The sequence below is a fragment of the Microcebus murinus genome, chromosome 5 (genome assembly GCF_040939455.1).
Source record: "Microcebus murinus isolate Inina chromosome 5, M.murinus_Inina_mat1.0, whole genome shotgun sequence".
NCBI lineage: Eukaryota > Metazoa > Chordata > Mammalia > Primates > Cheirogaleidae > Microcebus > Microcebus murinus.
In genome coordinates this window covers 26,767,639-26,789,595 of record NC_134108.1, presented here as the reverse complement: position 1 = coordinate 26,789,595, position 21,957 = coordinate 26,767,639, and the positions used below count along the sequence as shown (strand labels likewise).

Here is a 21,957-nt window from a genome sequence, read left to right as displayed (position 1 = left end):
TGTACAACATGATGTTTTGAAATATGTTTACACTGTGGAATGGCTAAATCAAGCTAATCAACATATGTGTTATCTCACATACTTATCTTTTTGTGGTGAAAATACTTAAAATCTCTCAGCAATTTTCCAGTATATAGTACATTGTTATTACTATGGTAACTATATTGTTTAACAGATCTCTTGAAATTATTTCTCCTGTCTAGCTACAATGTCTAGCCAATATCTTTCCAATCTCCCCCTCTTTAATTCCCTCCTCTTGCTTCTGGTAACCATTATTCTACTCTCTGCTTCTATGAATTCAACTTTTTTAGATTCCACATACAAGTGAGATTATGTGGTATTTGTCTTTCTGTGCATGACCTATTTCATTTAACATAATGTCCTCTGGATTCTCCCATGTTGTCACAAATGACAAGATTTCCTCTTTTTTTAAGGCTGAATGGTATTCCATTGTGTATATATACCACATTTTCTGTGCCCATTCAATCATTGATGGACACTTGGGTTGATTCTGTATCTTAATAATGAATAATTATTATTCTGTATCATAATAGTGAATAATAGATGCAGTATTTTATAGCACCCATCTTTTTCTTCCTGAATAAAAGTCAAACTTTAGATTTAATATAGAACATAAATAAGAATTAGCAACCAATTTAGGAAATATTCTGACTTAAATTGGAAGCATTTCTTCATTTCCAATCCAAAGTAATTATATGGGAATTAAAATAGAATTTTAATGGATGAGTTATATTTACTAGTTCCTACATTATAATCTTATGTTTAATAATTTTAATCAGTGCATTCTTATTCATAATGAATTAAAAATGAAACTTGCAATGATACTATAATGTAGATAACATTACCTTGTTTTACAGATAAGAAAGCAGGTTTGCAAAACTAAACTAATTGCTCATGGTAGTACAGTAGATAGGAGGAGGCAGCAACAGGATTTGAACTTGGGTCAGTGTGAGCCAAAGCTGGTGTTCTAGTAGATGCAACAACCAATAGTAAATGAGTGAAAGAAGGGGATGTAAGTAAAGACAATCTACTTGGCCAAGGCAATGAGGAGGCCCAAAGTAGCCAATATTGGGAAATCTATTTTCGTCAAGCATTGGATAACATTTATTATACCATCAACATTTATTCACTCCTTCATTTGAGTATCCTACAGTGAATTGCTCTGTCTGTACCTCAATATTCTGCTCTGCTAAGAGAGTATAATTAAAGTAGGAAATAGTAGGTGTACAACACTTAGAACAGTCCTTAGCCCATAGTATGGACTCAATAAATGTTAGCTAATCTGCAAGTATTTAGTCTATCTAGTCCACAAAGATGTATTAGTATTAGGGCCTGGTATGTATAAGTCACCAGGGTTACAATCATGAGATAGGTTAGAAACACTGGCGATGAATATGGTATGATTTTTTATGGTCTATGAGGGCAACAGGTATTAACACACCTGAATTCATGTGCAGCGTTTCCTATGTGCTACAGAGGGAGAGCACACGCAAGGAGGATATCTCTGTTGCTGACAGAGAGTCACCCCTTTGGGTGGAAACTTCAATAACTATGCCTATTAATTTGGAGGCAGTGTTCGCCAGGAGAGATGGGCACAAACAAGGCAAATTGGTCTCAATATTTCAGGCACAGAAGACAAAACAAAGATGGAGTCTCTAAGGATAGATAGGCCCCAAGAATTAGGCAGAATCCTGGTGAACAGAAGCTGGCACAAAGTCAAGATCACCTGGCAGTAGGGTGCTGAGGAGTGGACTCCCAGCAAGCTTGACTAGAAAGAATCGAGGGAGGAAGGTTGCAGCACCCAAGAACTCAACAGGGCATAAGACCTTCCCCTTATGGCAGATCTTGCAGTTCCTGAGACTTGGACCCTGTGGCTTAGCCCAATTAATCTCCTAAACTGGGTCATCACCCTGGGTTGCATAGCAAGCAGGAGCCTGGCAGCCAAGGCTGGGTAAACACTGGCATCAATGAGAAAAAGCACTGGAAAGAAATCTGATTTCTTTCAAGTCCTGAGAACAATCAGATTCCCTTGGGCATTGCTTTAAAATCTGTTACCGTCATCCTCAGGTAACTTTACAAAGCAGAGCCATTAAAGAGCTTGTTAAAGGTGCCTCAGCCATTTCCCAGACCTCCAGAGAGATGAAGACGAGGAAGAGGTCTACCTCATTGTCACTGGAAGGGCCACCACACCTGCTCTTGGGGCTTGGTGATAAGCCTGCCTGGTCAGTGAACCCAGGCAGGCCATGACTGTTAAGGAATGCATGTCTCACAGGAGTTTCCGAAACTCTTCCTGGATTTGTTCATGACCGGGAAAGAGAGGAAGACCCCAGCGCAGTGCCTCGATCCACACTGTGCCACACATGAGTGGCACATATTAGGCTGCCCTTGGGCTATGGTAGTCATGGGAAGTTATCCAATCTCCATCCTCCACCCCACGCTGGAAGGCCCTGCGAGGAAAGAAGGAAAGCTCTTCCAGCATAGCATACATGTGGATTTTTGTCTTTAACAAATGGTAGGGAAGTGGAGTCCTGAAGTTACTTACTTGTAGGACTCCAAATATGGATTGATAGAGCTTCTTTGTTGCACTTTGTTGCCAAGAAGTTGAAAACATTTTAGAAACCTCTGATCTTCCATTTAAAAATAATTATTAACTCAGGTCATAAAAATACCACTTTAAAAAGCCGGTAATGCAGGAAATGGATCCTAGTGATATGAAAGGGTTTACCTCTGCCAAAACACCAACAAATCAGGAAAAAATAGTAGGATCAGACTCCATGGATCATTAATCCTCACATTTGCTCTCTAACTTGACTTCATGGCATATATTGGCATCATGTTACTTATGAAGAAATGAAGCATGAGGAGATTAGGTAGCTTGATAAGTATCACACTAGGTGAGCAGAGTAGCTGGGAGAAAAACTCACAACAGGGACCCTCCACCAAGAACCCAATGCTTTCCTGCAACCTTAGGCTGCACCCAACTCCTCCTCCGAAGCCCAGCCTCCTGACTCACCAAAGCAGCTTTCTTCCTTTTCATATCACAAGGTAGCCAATTGTCCATCTTTTCGCACACAATGTGAGTCATGCAAAAAATGGGGTGATTTGAATGTGATAGCATCATCCTTTCTCCTCTCAATCTGCCCTTCTTTGTATGGGAGGAGTTCATAATTAGGTAGGAAGAACACAAATTCTCACATCCAGAAATTTTTCCCCCTTAAATTCCTTTGTCTTATATTAAGTGTAGGTACAATAAAGATCGATGGGAGTGGAACTAACCAAGTTGTGAACAGTAAAAGAAAGAGTAAAACGGGCCAAGGCAGCAGTTCGTAGCCTCCTTAAGGGCTGAGGAATGAAATGGTGAGGCTATTGGGAAGACAGTCCAGTCTGCTACCTGTGGCCTCCGTAAACCCAAGGGAGATGGATGCAGAGGTGCATTTTGCAAAGGGCCATTTTCATATTTGGAGTATTGCATGTGGGGCAATTCTTACTATGAAATGTTTTAAGCACAGAAAAAAGTTCAGAGAATAATTTAAGAAACAAATCGTTATAGAAAAAGTTGATAACCCCTATATGCTCTCCAACATTTCATTTCTCAGGATCTCTTCCCCCTGTTCTGAATTCAGTGCTACACTATTCATTGCATGTTTTTTGCTTTTTCTATAAATTAATGTGTTCATAAAGAATATATACTATTTTTAGAAATTTTCAACTTCATAAAAAATAGGGACAGTTTTTTGGATTAATATTATCCTTTTATATGATTTAAATAGTATATCTTTTATATAATTTGAAAATCATATTTTATATGATTTGAGCATTCTATCATTTTAATGTTATATATTTTATATATACATATTATATATACTGTATGTTTTACAGTTATATGTAACTTGCTATGTCATAGGTTATGAATGTTTCAACTTTGCTAGATTTTGAAAATTTTTTTTCCAAAGCAGTTGTGTCATTTTATACTCCAAACCATATTATGTGAGTGTATCCATTTCTCTACAATCTTGAAAATACTTGTTATGGCCATATTTATAATTATGAGTTCAATATAAACCTCATTCTGTCTTGAATTTGCTTGTTCTGGTTATTGGTGTGGTCAAATATATTTTCTATGTTTATTAACTACTCAGATTTCCTCCTTTATGAATCACTTGCTTATGTTCTTTATCTATATTTCTATTGGTTTATTTGTTATATTCTTATTGATTTGGAGGATTTATTTATATATTCAGATATTAACCATTAGATAATTATAGCCATCATACAATGTGGACTGTTCTTAACTGATTGGATCTCTGGAGTTTGCCTTGCATAAAAGTTTTAACAGGCCAAGTTAAAACTAAGGTATAGATAGGAAAGTTGATATTTTCATGAGTATGTGGGTTCAGGAAAAGCATTATGAGTGCAAGTTTTTCATCATTTTTTTATTTGTTTTTCCTCCCAAGTTCGAGTAATTACAGTAGAGGCCACCTAGCTTTGTGCTTAATAAAACCTGTACTTGATTTCACAATGGGTAGTTTAGAATAATATAGGTGCTGAAAAAGGACCAACTTTGAGAGTAATTAACCTCAGATTATTGGGCCTAAAATAGATGGTATATTTTCCACTGAAATAGAAACTGTTAGAAACCAAGTACATCTATAGCCATTACTTCTCATAGGAGCACATAGAATCAGCTATAGGCAGGGGCATTCCACATGCAGGAAAAATCTATCCCAACTTACCCCTCAAATATTTTACTACCAGGAAAGTCTCCTGTTTATAATTTAAGTCCCTAGACTTAGGTAACCAATGAAAACAAGAGGAATAGCATAATGTCATGGTAATGTCAGGTTGCCTTGGGAATCCAGATATGAAATCTTAAAATAACTATGGCTACCTTTCTATTTCAGAGGTGTGGCGAAATCTTGTTTGAGAACTCTGATCAGAATGCCAAATGTGTTTGCATGATAGGTAAGAAGACTTCTTGTTTTAAATATATTAAGCATGCTGATGTCATATGGAGTTTCTGCTGCTCGGTTGCCTTATTGACTACCTCTTGTTCCATTTTGAGGAGGCTTATAGGTTTTTATGGGTTTATAGACAGCGGTAACACATTTATATGTGGAATATTTGATGATGAAAAAAGGTCTTGGGTCTTCCAAAATTTTTCTTGTATCATCATCATAACGTAGAATTAAGTGCTTTGTATTCAGAAACCTGTGATGAAAAGGTAAGAAAACTCACATTGTAATTCCTAAACCAGGGATGGTAAGATAGATAAGTAAACTATTAAATATTTGCATCATAGCACAAAGCCCTTACTTATAATGCCTGGGAGAAATGTATTTTTGAACTACAGTAATCTGAAGTCAGCACAATAATTACCCATACTGCACTTGTAACAAAAGAGCAACATTGTAATGAATAATCATTCATTCTTATGAGATGATATATCACTAATGTCTTTCACAAACTCTTAATATGTACTATTCTGTTAGGTAATGAAGTTGGTATTAGTATCTTCCTCATTTTATAGGTTAGAAAAACTATAGAGAATAAAAGTGACACACTTAACACAAAGAGAAATAGTTCAGATTATGTTATGAAAGTTTCTAAACCGTAAAATTGTATGTCTGGTGTTTAGATCATATTTAAGCTGCTAAGCTATATCTAATGAACTTTCAATTAATTATAGTAATAGAACAAACAATAGCATGGATAAATAAAAATAATTCTTAAATTTTATTTTCACCAAAATTTCACCCCTGTCCATTCTAACCTTGAACCACATTCATAAACAAATAAAATGGTTCATGTTAGCTTCTTTAATTTACTCTGACCACCTCATTTGGCTGCCTAGATTATTGGTGAGATGACCCAAAAGTAGACAACAAGATAAATAGAGGCAGAGAAAGATCTTGGTAATTTATAATTTAAGATAATCATGTAACAAATAATGAGAGTTTGCTTATGATTTAAAAAAACAAACAAAAAACAGACACCATATTTTCCTAGCCTTCTGTTCTTTTCTTATCTTCTTTACTATTTTCTAAACTTCTCTGTTGCAGTTCTCATGCTTTTACTTTAATTAAAATGGTGGCTATATAATAACACATCCATTGGAAAATGAACATTTTACTGGAAGCTCATGAACAATGAACATAACATAGCATATATATACTCATTTCAAATCCCGAATATTTCTTCATTCCTTTCCCTTAACCATGAAAATGCTTTTAAAATGCTAACACTTCAGGATACTAGATAGATAGATAGATAGATAGATAGATAGATAGATAGATAGATAGATAGATAGATAGATGGATAATAGATTAAAAGGTAGATAGAAAAAGTTGGAAACAGAAAATAATTATTTTGTCAAACTCTATCTTCCAACCTTGGATTTAGGAACTATCTCACCACCACATCAAATCTATTCATCAGTTAACTCATTTAATTTTCACAATAACAAGATGTGATTGCTATTGTTATCCTCATTTTAAAAATAAAGAAATTGAGACAAATGGTCTGACACTACAGGTAACTTAATACCACTAAAATATTATTTGATTATAGCTATCATCTGATCTGGTTACTTGAATCCATTTTTAATTCATGATGTTTTTTAGCACATAAGCACAGCATCTATTTTGACCAAATGTTTCTGGGTCCTAACTCCCTTGAAGTTTCTTGATTAGTTTATAGGTAGGAGAAGGATAGCCATAGATGGTCTACTACTGCTTAAAGACTTGACTTCACTTAAAATAAGGTCAGTCATCTTTCCAACTTTTCTATGTTATTATGGTATGGTTTATATACCTGCAAGAAGGCATTCCTGACCAACAAATATGTCCTTAATGAATTCATCAAATTATGCAACATTCTAAAATTAGAAATATATTTATATAAATCCATTTTATATTGCTACTACTGTCATAATAATTATAATTAATTGAACACTTAATAGTGGCAGGTGAAATCCATCTTAAGCACCTACATAATTAGATTATTTATTCTAAGTAAATTAAGAGATGCCCTCTCTTTCAAAATAGATATCCTTGGCAATAGCAGGGTATTAATTAAACTGCTAGTGGTTATTAACCTTATAGCTTTCATTAGTTTGTTAGATTCTCATTTTTCTCAGTGATACAGAACTAAATAATATAAAGGAAACATGAGAATGAAAATTTTTATTAGTTTGAGGACACATATGAATAACAAATGTACATTTTACCTTTAAAATAAATAGTAAATAATTATTGGGTGTTCACAGACAATCCTATGCCTAGTGAGCTTGAGTTACTCTTATAGTAAAAGTTGTCTTCTGCAGGAGCTTACATCTCAGAAGACTTAAAATTGCTGCAACTATTAATTCAAACATTTGTAAAGTCTTTTAAAATCCCAGATAGAAGAATAACAAAACAAAATTATGATGAATCCACCAATACACATGGATCCACCTGTCGTTAGCATACATCTACCTAAAGCCCAAGGGCTGCTATTTCACAGCAATACAGAATAAGATGATAAGAAGTAAAGTTGAATAGTTTCTTCATTTAAACAAGAGAAATTCATTATGAATACATGTCACTAAAACAGATCACATCTTTTATTTCTTCAAGAAAGAACATCTATATTAACACAACAAAAAAGCACCTCTTCACCATTGTCTTAGGGATTAGTTTGCTGCCTCATTTAAGAGGAACCTAAGATCATGTCCTTATGGTTTCCTGGAGCATTTTTTGAGAAAACTTTACACCTCCCATAGCAAAGGATAAGGAGTCTCTAATGTTTTAAAGAACCATTATGCTTTATAAGTGTTGCCAACCATGAATGTAGATGGTATTTTTGTAGGTAATTTTATAATATTTTATGAGTAAATCAAAACCTCCAAACAAGAAAACCAAATATATAGAGACTGCATTTCCAAAACTTCACCTCTGAACTTTATGCCACCCTCAATATTGAGATCCCTGACGGGAGCCAACCCGAGATATCGTCATCTTTAAATTGTCAAGCCCTTGGCTCTCTCCCCATGAGATCCTTCCCCCTGCCCACCCACACTCCGTGTTTTGGTGCCTGCCTGGATCCTAGCTCTGCTCTGGTTTCAGCACAGTTGAGATGGAATATGGAAGAGGGTCACTAGCCAGGGACTCCCTTTGCAGCTTCCTTCTTTTGCACTGGTGGGTCCCCAGATCATTCTGAAAAGTGTAGTTTTTGTGCTTTGAGTTGTCTACCTCACAAGTTCCATGAATAAACCACCCTCACCGAAAATCACACTTCTGATTCATTCTGTTAAATGAGACGTAAGTGTAAAATTCACCGTGAGTTAGTTACTCTGAAGCACTGAATTCAATGTAGTTTTAAGTGGGAGCAAATTACTGTCATATATGGGTCTTGCAGGGAATCATTTCTGGCTTCAGGAGGATAGTTCATGTTGAATATGAAGGGAAACAGGGTGTGCTGCAGAGCCAGCTAAACTGAGTGTTAACTGTTTATTCCTTAGCGATTGTGTAGAGAGGGCAAATGTGCATGATCAACTTAAGTACCAAATTGTAACAAATGTTGCTTCCTTCTTACATTCAGGCAAAGGGCAATGTGTTTAGAATTTCCACCTCCCTGTCCTCCCCCCTGCCATTTTTTTTTAATTTAGCCATCATATTTCTCTCAAGTTCAAATTGGCCTCAGAAGTTTGTATGATTATATCAAAGAACATACAACTGTATAGCAAGACTTGAACCTTATTTGGGTGTAATAACTGATACTAAAGGAAAAAGGAAGTGGCAGAGAAATGATCTCTCATCGTATAATTAATGCATGAAGTATGGCCAGTTACTAAAAGGATTTTACTTTTCAGAAGTATAATGAAAACTGTTGGGTAAAGAGAGCCAAGAGTATTTAAAGATGTTATGTAAAATGATCAACGTTGATTCACTTCTCAGTTCGTTTTTTAACTTTGCTCTGTGAAATGATAAATCTTGGGAAAAGAAAACTTTCAAAAAGGAGTTCCAGATCAAGTTTGGTGCTTTTTTTCTAATTCCTCTTTTCCCTATTGGTAGAGTGGGATTCCCTCAAACGGTAAGCCTTAATTTCTAATGTATGATATTTTGTTGGCTCAGTTTCTCCATCCTTTTTATCAAGATTTAATTTTTTTCCAATTTGAAATTTTCAGTGACCCTGCTTTTGTTTCATGCATCATTCCTTTCATGCTGGTGGTGTCATGACTATTTGAACATACAATATGCACTTTCTTACCTGTCATAGCTTAGAAGGGAGTGTTCTTATTAGTCTGTTTTCTGGTTGAAGTTTATTATGAATTATTTAAATAGGTTGCTAATCTTCAGAGTAACAGAAAACCATAAAATCAATATTTTATGAACACTCAACATAAGCATAGAGAGGCTTGCTTTGTAGTCCTAACTCTGAAAAATTAACTCTGTATTCATAGAAGTTGCTTCATCTCTTCAGGATTCAATGTACAGTTTTCCTGCAAAGTGGAAATAAAAACATGTGTCCTTCCTAGCCCAGGGGTTTTTCTGGTGATAGAATGAGATGTTCTGTGAGGAGATGCCTGTTATGACATCTGCCCTGAATATTTACTTATTTAAATGTTTAGTAATTGATGCATAAACAACAAATAATTGAAAATTTAAAAATGAGTAATAAAAATAAACTAGTAAAAAATAAATTATTTATTGATGACATTAATGGTGTTTAGAAAAGCAACTGAAAAGCTAAAACATTATACAACTGTGAGGACAATTTTTTAAAATATTAAATACTTTCTTAAAAATTATGTAATGCCTCAAGGGAAGAACTAGACCTTCATCCAATATTCATTGTCAGGATGTGCATAAAGCACCTACTATGTGAGAGGTAGTACGCTAGGCACTGAGAATCCAAGACCAACGGGGCACAGATTCTGTGCTTAGAGGGTTCACAGTCCAACAATAGATTCAAGTCTTGAACCTCAAAATATGCAATACCAGCTCCAGTGTGAAGAATGACATAAATGAAATAAAGAGAAAGTGTACTGGGATTTCAAAGGGTGGAGAGAGTGCATATAGCTGGGACGTGAAAACACATGGATTCAGATACGCAAAGGCGAGAAAGAGGCAGCATTCAAGGCAAGACCACTCTCAAAAGCCCAGAAACAAGAAAACTGGGAAGTGTTTCTGGGGCAGCTGAGCATTTCAAGCCACAAAGTGGATGAAAGGATAAATTGGAAAGGAATTTGAGGCCTGATTATAGGGAGCTTGACAGTTATCATTGGCTCCAAAAAGAACAGAAGTACCAGATAAAAGAGAGTTCTGGTCTCTTTTATTTAGTTAGTTACAGAATATTTTTGATTTAGTTATAGGGCATTACAGAATACTCTATAAACTTGTTTCTCCTGGATAGTATTAAGTACAGCCATTCACTAGATAGTTGTTAAATTAAATCATTTTAACCAATGTATATTTAACTCAATGTATATCTAATGACCTGAAATCTAAGTTTGATTTTTTTAAAAATATATGTTAGCTCTATCTTTTCCTCTTGACATCTCAGAGTATGTTATTTTAAGAATAAGACAGTATTTTCATCTGTTATAACAGAAAATTGATTTTTTCACTTTTTTGGAACTTTGTCATATAATAAAATTGGGAGTTCTTTAATATCAATATTTTGCTTTTATCACTGGCTTCAGCCTGTGAGTTTTATATGCAGACACTTTTGAGGCCTATAAGTTGTTTCTTAAAAATTAATGCACAATCTATTTTAACAAAAAATAAGATCTGTTATCAAAGTAGGGCTCTGTGCTATAATAGAAAAAACAGGGCATTGAACTAGCATCAGCCAATGACTGATACCAAGTACATCCCTTAAAGGTTGTAGACTTCAGCTTACTCTTCTCTAAAATGGAATAATAACAATATTATCTACCTTATTAGGTTTTTGAGGATCAGATGACAATAAATATTAAATCATTCAGTAGAATTTTAGAAGCACTATAAGTGTATTATTTCATTAATACAAATTACTTAATTTATTTTAAGTCTTTGAACTTCATTTTATATTAGTACTATTTGTATATGCAAATTGGTAACTTTGGTATATTTTGAATATTAAACTATCTCAATTTGGTTCAAGAGAATAGATATTTTCAAGTACATATTGGCAATTTAGTAGTAAGCATATTATCATTATGGGTTATTAGAGCAAGATTATTGTAAGGACTATTTTATGTGCACTTGACTTTAAAAGTAAGGTCTATGTTTAAAGATAGAAGTTTTTAAGTTGCTTAATTTGCTTTAATAAGGTTAGAATGCCTTAGGAATTTGAATTAATTTTGACTTACCCTTACAAAGCACTTCATTCATATCACTTGGATACATCAACTCACTCTTCCTATATGCATGCTGAAATAATCAGACCTCTGGACAATATTTTCCAACTTGGACAAAAGAGAGGGAGGAAAGTAAAAGCATAATATTCACCATTCACACAGGGCCCTGCCTTGTTATACTTTTCATTGCACTTATTATCAAATGACATATTTTATATTTGTTTGTTAATTGCTGTTCCCCAGCCTCGCTTCACAATGTACATATATACAAGAATGTAAATAACAGGTAAGTGGGTACTTAGTTTTATTTACTAACCCAGCATCTGAACATCTAGCTATCCAGTCCTTAAGAGGAACTCGATATAGATATATGCTGATGCATTTGTGAGAACAGCAGAATCATCTGTAGGGCATCCCCCCAAATGTGTCAAAGACAGGTCGGAACAGCATTTAAAACCCTCTGCTAACACAACCAAGGCTGTGGGTCAGCTTCTACAGGAACTAGTTGGCAGCTTCCCAAGCATATTACTGCAGGTTTCAATACAAGAAATAGTAGTTTTCTACAAATAGGCAATTAGAACCTACCCCAAGGAGGAAGAGATTAACAAATGTTTGTTGAGCACCACTGTATGCCCAATCCTCTGCTAGAATACTCTGAAAGTTGTTATAATAATGAGAAAGATAGAATCCCTATTGCCACAGTTTATTCTCGGGCAGATAGAGCATTGTGTTGAGAAAACAGGAAGAAGCCCGTAATTTTTGTCTTCTCATGTTTATTATAATATACATAAAATTATTTAATTTTGAATTTTATGGTTTAAAAGACATTCTACATTATCCCACTGCCTTTTAAAAATTTATATTTGGAAGTCAGTATTGCTTTGCATAAGGAAAACATATTTCCTAGTTTGACGACTGCTTCCCGTGGAATGTTGCAGCATTTCCACAGTAATAAAACACCACATTTTTTTTAGTGCAGCTGGGAGCCAGGGCTCAGACAAGAGCTATCTGAAGAATAACAACACAAGCAAAGGCCAAACTATCAGAACTGAAGCTGTTAAACCCAAAAGTGAAGAAGTGTCAGTCTTGTAGTGTATCAGCTTTATTTTGAAGCTGAATGAAGCTTCAAATTTATTTTCACTGAATGAAAGTATAGGTCATTCAGTGAGACCTATCACCCTTCGTACAAAGCTACACTTCAGAAAATGTGTTCGATCAACAAACATTTATACATACACATTGTGTACCAGAGTAGGGATGCAAAGACATTGAAGGTCTGGCTTCTGTCCTCAGGAAGCTTCCAATCTATTTGGACAGGGACAACCACCCAGACAACATAGCATGATAAAACATAATAAGGTAGGCCTACGTTGTATGGGTGGGGTGCAGTGGTATCAGGAAAAGCCTCCTGTAAGATGTGGTAAGAGGCTGAGTGTCAAAGAGAAGCAGCAGATGGCCCTGGAGGTTGGGGTGGAGGCAGCCCACTGCAAAAGGTGTTGGTACCAGAACTATTGGTATTATCTGTAGCTTAATGTAAGCAATTAGAGAACCAATTAGAAAAACAATAAGAAGGTCATTATGTCTAGAGGATAGAATAAGAGGAAAGAAATAAGATAATCAAATGTAGAGAGAAAGTTAGGACAGATTATGAAAGGCCTTGTAACAGGACAATAAACCATTTCAGAATGTTGAAGCAGAGGAGCTGCGAGGTGAGATATACACCTTAGACAGATCATCTGGTCAGGACAGAGAACGCATAGGACAAGACTACAGAGAGACCATCTGGGAAGTGGCAGCAGGTGTCAGGTGAGAAATGATGAGTTCTGTCTGAACTCAGACAGTGTCAGGAAGGACAGAAGGCACAAGATACCAGGTGACTTTTCAAGAGGGTAATAGAACTTTACAATGAATTGAATGTAGGAAATATTAGTAAATAAATGGAGGTACTGCCTTCCCTGCAAAGGAGAGTACAAGAGAATGGGATTTGCAACTGGAAGGAAATAATGAAAGTGTTCGACGCAGTCAATTTGAGGTGCCCATGGTGTAGTAGGGAATCCTGAGCTCAGAAGAGGTATCTGCAAATCAGTGGTGGTGATGACATATCCGCAATGAGATCTCCCAGGGAAGGTGAGGAGTGAGGTGGGGGTGCACCTGACAGCACTTGGAAGCATCGGTCTGAGGGGTTGGGCAGATTCCAGAGGAGTCTACAGCAGCCTAAAAAGTCTAAGTGGGTATGATCCTAAGAATGAGTAGTCAGAGAGACAGAGGAAAATGACAGAATGGTATCTTAGCATCTTAGCCAATTGGAGAAAGTTCCAGAAGGAAGGGCATAATGACAGTGTGAAATACCGTAGAGGTCAAATGAGATCAAACTGAAAAAGCATTCATTGGACTTAGCTGGAGGGTAACACCAGCAAGGGCAGGAGCAGCAGAAAGCAGGAGGAGGAGGGTGGCGTAGCCCAGTAGCAGGGAGTGAGCCGGACACTCCTCTGTCAAGAACCTTGTCTGAGAAGGGAAGACAGGGGGCATGACAGTGCCCATCAAGGCCTGGGGTCAGGAAGGATTTCTTAGTATGAGAAAGATGGGAGAATGTTTTGATGCTGAGAAGAGAGAGGAGAGGAAGTGGCTGAAGAAAAAAGGAGTAGTTGTGAGCCTTAAGCCTGCAACTGGGGAGAAGGTTGTCAGGATGGACAAGGAAGAGCAGGGAGGGAGACATGTCCACCAGGGTGGGGGCAGGCCAAAGCTGGGGGGATTTGCATCTAATCACTTCCCTTCTTTTTAATAAGGAAGCTTCATACTCTGATGAGAGTAAAGAGAGGAGTAGTAGATACAAGCATAAAAATATAGATTAATTTTTTTTTTTTTGAGACAGTCTTGCTCTGTTGCCAAGACTAGAGTGCAACGGCATCATCATAGCTCATTGCAACCTCAAACTCCCGGGTTCAAGCTATCCTCCTGCCTCAGTCTCCCACATAGCTGGACTACAGGTTCACTACCACCACACCCAGCTAATTTTTCCATTTTTTGTAGAGATGGTGTTTTGCTCTTGCTCAGGCTGGTCTCAAACTCCTGACCTCTATTGATCATCCTGCCTCGGCCTCCCAGAGTGCTAGGATTACAGGCATGAGCCATTGTGTCTGGCCAGAAATAGGTTAATTTAAAACTAATGTTATAGGGAATAGAAAGGAACTGACTAGAGACATAAAACAAAAATTGTGAAGCAGTTCTCAGGAACCAGTTGAGGTTAGAAACTGTGAACTAAAATATCAAGGCCCATTCTTTAAAATTAAAAAATACAGAAAATATAAACTATGTGTTACCAATACACATTTCAGAAGAGTAACTGCCCCCTGTTCACGAAGACTCTTCCCTGCTCTTTTCTCCTTAGCTGCCCCCTCCTCCTCCTCTTCCTCCGATGTCTGGCCAAGGCAACTGCACAGGAGTGCCTTGATGCGAACTCACAAATCCCTCTCCCTCGTACATAGGAGATACTTCTTCATTTCCCCATCTCAGCCTGCACATTCCAAGGGAATAGGTCTCTGTTTAATTTATCTTTCTATCCCTACCTAGCATCCAGCATTGGCTTAAAATTCCAAAGGAACATGAAAAATAATTTCTAATGAAGGTATGAGAAATGTGTAGTGTTGTGTATTCCCCCCTAGCTTTCTCCCCCCCACTCATGGCACCTCTACAGGGCTATTTTTTTTAACCTGTATTGGCCTAAAAGGTGATACCTCTACATCTACCTCCCAATTTATGAAGCAGACCAAAGGTGCTAAGCGATTTAAGTTCTGGGAGTACCAATGTCCCCTGAGCTGGGGCCCACCTTGGCCAATCACAACAAAACTGTCTGTTCCTCCTCAGCCACCCACCTCTGGCTCATTGCCCCTCCCACAAATTTCATTCAAAAGCTTCTTGCTCTCAGGATGAGTCCGCCTAGGAACCTTTGCATACAGCAATCTGTATGTTTTAAGAATGTTCTAGAGACAATGTCACTTTCAGTTTTGACTCAAAAGCAATGTTAGGCTTTTTATTAGAAGGAGTACAGATTATATTTCATGGTAAATTTCTATCTTTTAAACAGACAAATTATTTATGTAGTGTCACTACTCAGGGTGGCTTAAGAGGATCCCAACCTGTCAATCTCAAACCATCTTCATTACCAACTATAAATATGTAAAGTTTTCTAATATTTATAGATTATAAATATTCACAAGATATAGAAATTTTTAGAGCAAGACAAAATTATGTGTATTAGAAAAGATGCATAAGAAGAAAAGTTTAAGGTATGAAAAAAATAAATATTTGATTCCCATTATATTAATTGGTATCTTTTAACTGTAGTATTTCTTTGTCATATCTATACACCAAAAGATACTGTATCACCTTACTAGGAGATCTGCTCCAAAGAAGTAGCTGACTGGTGGTACCGAAAGCTCAGCCTTCATGAGCCCAAAACTTTCACATCGGTCTAAAGCAAGTGTTCAACTTTTCTGAGCCTAGCATAGATACTATCAAACTACTGATTATTTCTTATAATAAAAATCTTAACAGAAATCTAAAAATATGTTATACATAATTATAAGCAAATGCATAGAATTGTTTTGCCTACTTTAAGGTAGTCAACCATATATGAGTTTAATACATTTGATTCATAGTCAACATTTTTAAAATTTTCTGACTTATAATTTAATGAAATAGTTAACATTATGAAATCTTGCACATTGCCATTTTATCTTTACCTAAATTCTGGATTCTGGGAGCTCCCCCGCTAGTTCTATGTGTTACAATAGAAAATTGGAGGTTTCATTCTAGAAGAGGCCCTGACATTCTGAAATATAAGAAAATAATGCCAGAAATGCTAATAGGACATAGAATTCCATGAGATTGGTGAATAGCCGTATCCTCATTTTTCAGTGATAATTATATAACACACATGTGTGGATTTCAGGAATATGTATTGTAAATATAGGAAAAGAGTTACCAGGTCAAGCAGCTTTCTAAAAAGAAAATCTCAATATTTTGTCTTCTTTTAGAAAATCAAGTATTTGGAAAAAGTAATTGCACATTTTGGAAGTGCATATTAAATTCAAAAATACATTTCCATGTTTCTCAGGAAAAAATTAACTTGTTCCTGAATTACCACATTATTGACAGGATGGATTTATTAATAATTTATTACACCAGGCAGTCTGTGTGAAAGTTACCTCACTCTGCCCGCTATTTCACTGTTTCTATCAGGAAGTCTTCCTTCACAAATCATATTTACAAGATGGCTGACTAATGAAATGCCAAGAGGACTCTGGGTAATGGTATATGACTGTGATCATGACTATGATCATGTTTTGGATAACTTAGCAGACATTTGGAACTTAGTCATCACAGAGTCCTAAGCAAATCTCTCAATATCTGAAGGGACTTAGTTCTTTCAGATGTTGCTTTTTTAGGACTTTAAAGTTGAGGATGAAGTAAGAGGACAATGATAGTTTCGTCTCTCAGCCTAGTCTACCTGCCAGGAGTCTAGAAGTTCAGGAGACGGGTCTTAGACATGCGACTACACAGAGTTGTGTAAATTTCTAGGCCATAACAATAGATAAAGGATTTTTTTCCCCTGTAATAATGGGACTTATGAAAATGGAGAAGTGTCTGATTAAAAACAAAATAGTGTGACCGCTCATGTTTATTTTAGTTTCTTTCCTATAGGGAAAGCTTCTTAGAAGATCAGTTTAAAATGTTAGCATATTTAAAAGAAAAAGTTTTCAATGAGTATATTTAGCATTAATAACTGTAAACTAACAATATGTGTATATGTCCAACTTTATATTTATCAATAGCCTGATGTCCCTCAACAATTGAAATTGTTTCATACATATTTATTAGCACTTCTAATTCTCCTGCTTTGAGTTTATTTAGCTATTGGTTTATTTTGACTTTTTTTTTACTTTTTAACTGAAATATAGCTTAAACTCAGAGAAATAGCCAGTTTTTTAAGTGTCCAGCTCAATGAATTTTTACAAAGTTAACGTGTCTCTATAAAACCACACAGATGGCTATAGACAGCTTCCTTCATATCTCTTCCTAGAAATTACCTCCCAGAAATTCCATTCTGAATCACTAATTGCTATCACCATTCAATAACTACCATAATTTTGAACTGTATATAGATAAAATTAGAATATATCCTTTTTTACATCTGCCTTTTTTTACTAAACATTGTCTATGAGATTCATGCATGTTGTTGCACATAGCTGTAGTTCATTCTTTTTGTTTGTTTGTTTGTTTTGCCAAAGAGTAGAGGTCAGTAAATTACAGCTCATGGGTTAAATCTGACCTGTCACCTATTTGTTTAGACCATAACCACGCCCATTCATTTACATATTATCTAAATGATAGATACTACAAATTGATAGACATTAGTTGTACTAGAGATCATCTGATCCCCAAAGCCTAACACATTTAAAATTTTTTTTTTACTTCGAAATATTAAGGGGGTACAAATGTTACATGGATCACTTTGGTAATGCTTGACTCATGGCAATAAGTGTGCCCATCACCGAAATAACATTCATTGTACCTGTTCAGTAGGTTTTTGTCCCTCCCCACTTCCTCCCTGCCTATTGTTTGACTTCCAATGAGTTTTACTTCACTCTGTGTACATGTGTGTCCATCAGTTAATTCCAATTTTGTAAAGAGTACTTGTTATGTTTGTTTTTCCATTCTTGAGATACTTCACTTAGGATCATGGTCTCCAGTTCCATCCAAATTATTGCAAAGGCATTGATTCATCCTTTTTATGGCTAAGTAGTACTTCCTGGTATATATATATACCACATTTTGTTAATCCACTCATGAATTGATGGATATTTGGGTTGATGCCCTTTGGAATTGTGACTTGTGCTGCAGTAAACATTTGAATGCAGGTGTCTTTTTGATAAAATGACTTCTTTTCCTTTGGGTAGATATCTACTAGTGGGATTGCTAGATTGAATGGCAGGTCTACTTTTAGTTCTTTGAGGAATCTCCATAGTGTTTTCTATTGAGGTTATACTAATTTGCAGTCCCAAAAACAGCGTATAAGCATTCCTTTCTCTCTACATCCACACTGGCATCTATTGTTTTTGGATTTTTTAATAAATGCCATTCTAATTGGGGTAAGGTGATATCTCATTGTGGTTTTAATTTCATTTCCCTAATGGCTAGTGACATTGAATGTTTTTTCATATGCTTATTGGCCATTTGTTTATATTAATTTGAAAAGCTTTTGTTCATATCTTTTCCCCACTTTTTAATGGGGCTGGTTTCTTTCTTACTGATTTGCTTGATTTCTTTGTAGATTCTGGATATTAGCCCTTTATTGGATGTATAGTTTGTGGATATTTTCTCCCATTCTGTAGGTTGTCTGTTTGCTCTGTTGATTATTTCCTTAGCTGTGCAGAAGCTCTTTAATTTAATCAAATCTCATTTGTTTATTTGTACTGTTGCTGTAATTGCCATTGGGGTCTTAGTCATAAATTGTTTGCCTAGGCTGATATCTAGATGAGTTTTTCCTACATTTTCTTCTAGAATTCTTATGGTTTCATGCCTTACATTTAAGTCTTTTATCCATCTTGAATTAATTTTTTCAGTGGTGAGATATAGGGGTCCTATTTCATTCTTTTGCATGTGAATATCCCATTTTTCCCAGCACCATTTATTGAATAGGGCTTTTCCCCCCAGTGTGTGTTGTTATCTGCTTTGTTAAAGATCAGTTGGCTGTAGGTAGATGATGGTTTTATATCTGGGTTCTCTATTCTGTTATTTTGGTCTATGTCTCTATTTTTGTACCAATACCATGACGTTTTGGTTACTATAGCTTTGTAGTATAGTTTGAAGTCTGGTAATGTGATGCCTCCAGATTTGTTCTTTTTGCTTAAGATTGCTTTGGCTATTCAGGATCTTTTTTGGTTCCAAACAAAGCATAGAATTCTTTTTTCTAGATCTGTGAAATATGACACTGGTATTTTTATTGGGATTACATTGAATCTATTATCACTTTGGGTAGTATGGACATTTTAACAATGTTGATTCTACCAATCCATGAGCATGATATGTTTTTCCATTTATTTGTGTCTTCTGCGATTTCTTTCCTCAGTGTTTCATAGTACTCCTTATAGAGAGATCTCTCACCTCTGTGGTTAAGTATATTCCTAGGCATTTGTTTTACTTGATAATTATTGTGAATGGTATTGAATGGTTTATTTGACTCTCAGCTTGACTATTATTGGTATATAGAAATACTACAGATTTGTGTACATTGATTTTGTAAACTGAGACTTTGCTGAATTTATTTATCGATTCTCTTGGTGGAGTTTTTGGGATAGTTCTAGATATATGATCGTATCATCGGCAAAAAGTGATAGTTTGACCTCCTCTTTTCTGATTTGGATACCCTTTATTTCCTTCTCTTGCCTGATTGCTCTGGCTAGGACTTCTAGTACTATGCTGAATAGAAGTGGTGACAATGGACACCCTTGTCTTGTTTCAGATCTTAGGGGGAATCCTTTAAACTTTTCCTAATTCTGTATGTTGTTGGCTGTGGGTTTGTCATATGTGGCTTTTATAATTTTGAGATATATTCTTTTTATGCCTAATTTTTGAGGGCTTTTCTCATGAAAAGGTGCGGGACTTTGTCAAATGTTTTCTCTGCATCTATTGAGATGATCATATGGTCTTTGTTTTTGCTTTCATTTATATGGTGAATCATATTTATTGATTTATATATGTTGAGCCTTCTTTGCATCCCTAGGATGAAGCTCACTTGGTCATGGTGGATTTTTTTATGTGCTATTAGATTTGGCTTGTTAGTATGTTATTGAGAATTTTTGCATCTATATTCATAAGGAATTTTGGTCTACAATTTTCTTTTTCTGTTGTGTCCTTTCCTAACCTTGGTATCAAGGTGATACTGGACCAAAGCCTAACATATTTACTATGTGGCTGTTTACTGAAAGAGATCACTGACCACTGTTATAAAGTATTCTAATGTGTGTGCATGCACACACAATACACATGTGGGACAATTATTATTCTAGTGATAATGAACATTTGGCTATCTCTAGTTTTGGACTACTACAAATAATACTATTATGGACATTCTTGCATAATACATGTCATATTGTGCACAAAATTGCACAGGGTCTCTTGAATATCTACTTAGAACCACAACTGTTGGATCATACTGTATATATTAGTTTTAATTTATTCTGCCAAATAGTTTTCCAAAGTTGTTATACCAATTTACCTTCCTACAAGCTGCATATAAAAGTCCCATAAGTAATTTAACATTTAATAATTACCTTTGAGTAAAAGTGAGAATGCATAATTTATTATTCAACTCAATATAAACAACATTTTATGTAATAGCTTCTAATGAAGATCACAATTATCACTTATGTAAACAAATCATCAGGTTGATGATGGTAGTAATAAAACAAGTAAATTTTGTTTTTTGATTTTCAATGAACATTAAAGAGTTTACAGAGTTTGCTACATAAACCAAATTAATAGTTACTTTGTTAACACTTGAAAATAAATGTCCCACAAAGGATCCTAATAAGTGCTTACTTACCCACAGTGGAACTATAAAAAAACTCTGGTTCATAAATAAAAACTCTTTTCTGTTGAGCTAATTAATTTCCAATTTTTCTTTTATTACAAAATATGCAATTTTTTTATAGATCTGAAGTTATAATATGAAAATTATAGTTAAGGGAGGAAGAGCTGATAGATGAAACACAGAACATTTGAGGGCAGTGAAAATACTCTGTATGGTACTTAAATGGTGGGTACATGTTATTTGTACATTCATCCAAACCCATAGAAGGTACAATACTATGAGTGAACCCTAATGTAATCTATGAACTTTGGGTGATAATGATGTATCAATGAAAATTCATCAGTAGTAACAGATGGACCACTCTGGTGAGGAAGGTCGATAATGGGAGAGGTTGTGCATGTGTGGGGCAAGGGGTGTATGGGAAGTCTTTATACTTTCCTCTCAATTTTTTTCTATTAAAACAGAAATGACTTAAAAAATTATAGTTAAGACATCTAATTCTAGTATAGTCCCTTACTATGAAATCACATGACATAGTGTTTCTAAACATAACCCTCACATGTTGTTTTCATGAACCTCATACACATTTGCTCTAGGAATGAAGCAGCAAAGTTCTTATTTCTCCTTTTATCAGTTTCCCTTCATATTGGGTATGTGCAAGTGGAAATAATAGGGTCACTGTTAGCCAATATCAGAATTTATTTAAATGGGAGAATTCTAATTTTCCAATAAAAAAAATGTTAAGAAGTGTTTTTTGCTTCCCAGATGGTGGAATCATGCATAATTTTTATTTCCTTTCTTTCTTCCCTTGTCTCTTTGTATTCCAAATGTTTCACAGAGTGGTTATTAGTTTTTATAATGAAAGAGGATTTTAGGTTCTTTCTATGATTTCTAGGAGTACAAAGATTGTTTCTTATCATTTGTTTGCTTTACTAAAACCTACATCTCGCAAGTGTCAAAGTTTTGATATTTACTCCCATGGTGGAATATACACAAATGAAGAGGTTGTTGTAATGACAGC

The 21,957-nt window shown here is 35.4% G+C and overlaps 1 protein-coding gene across 2 annotated transcripts in view; it reads left to right on the top strand.

The window, feature by feature from the left end:
- PDE7B (phosphodiesterase 7B) overlaps positions 1-21,957 on the top strand; it is a 310,933-nt gene that overhangs the window by 84,455 nt on the left and 204,521 nt on the right. Inside the window, exon 2 of one of the 2 annotated variants that reach the window (XM_012739466.3) lies at positions 4,923-4,983. In XM_012739466.3, coding sequence (XP_012594920.1) covers positions 4,923-4,983 — 61 coding nt within the window. Of the gene's footprint in view, positions 1-4,886; positions 4,984-21,957 lie in introns of those variants that run through there. The other variant, XM_012739467.3, reaches the window with a different exon arrangement.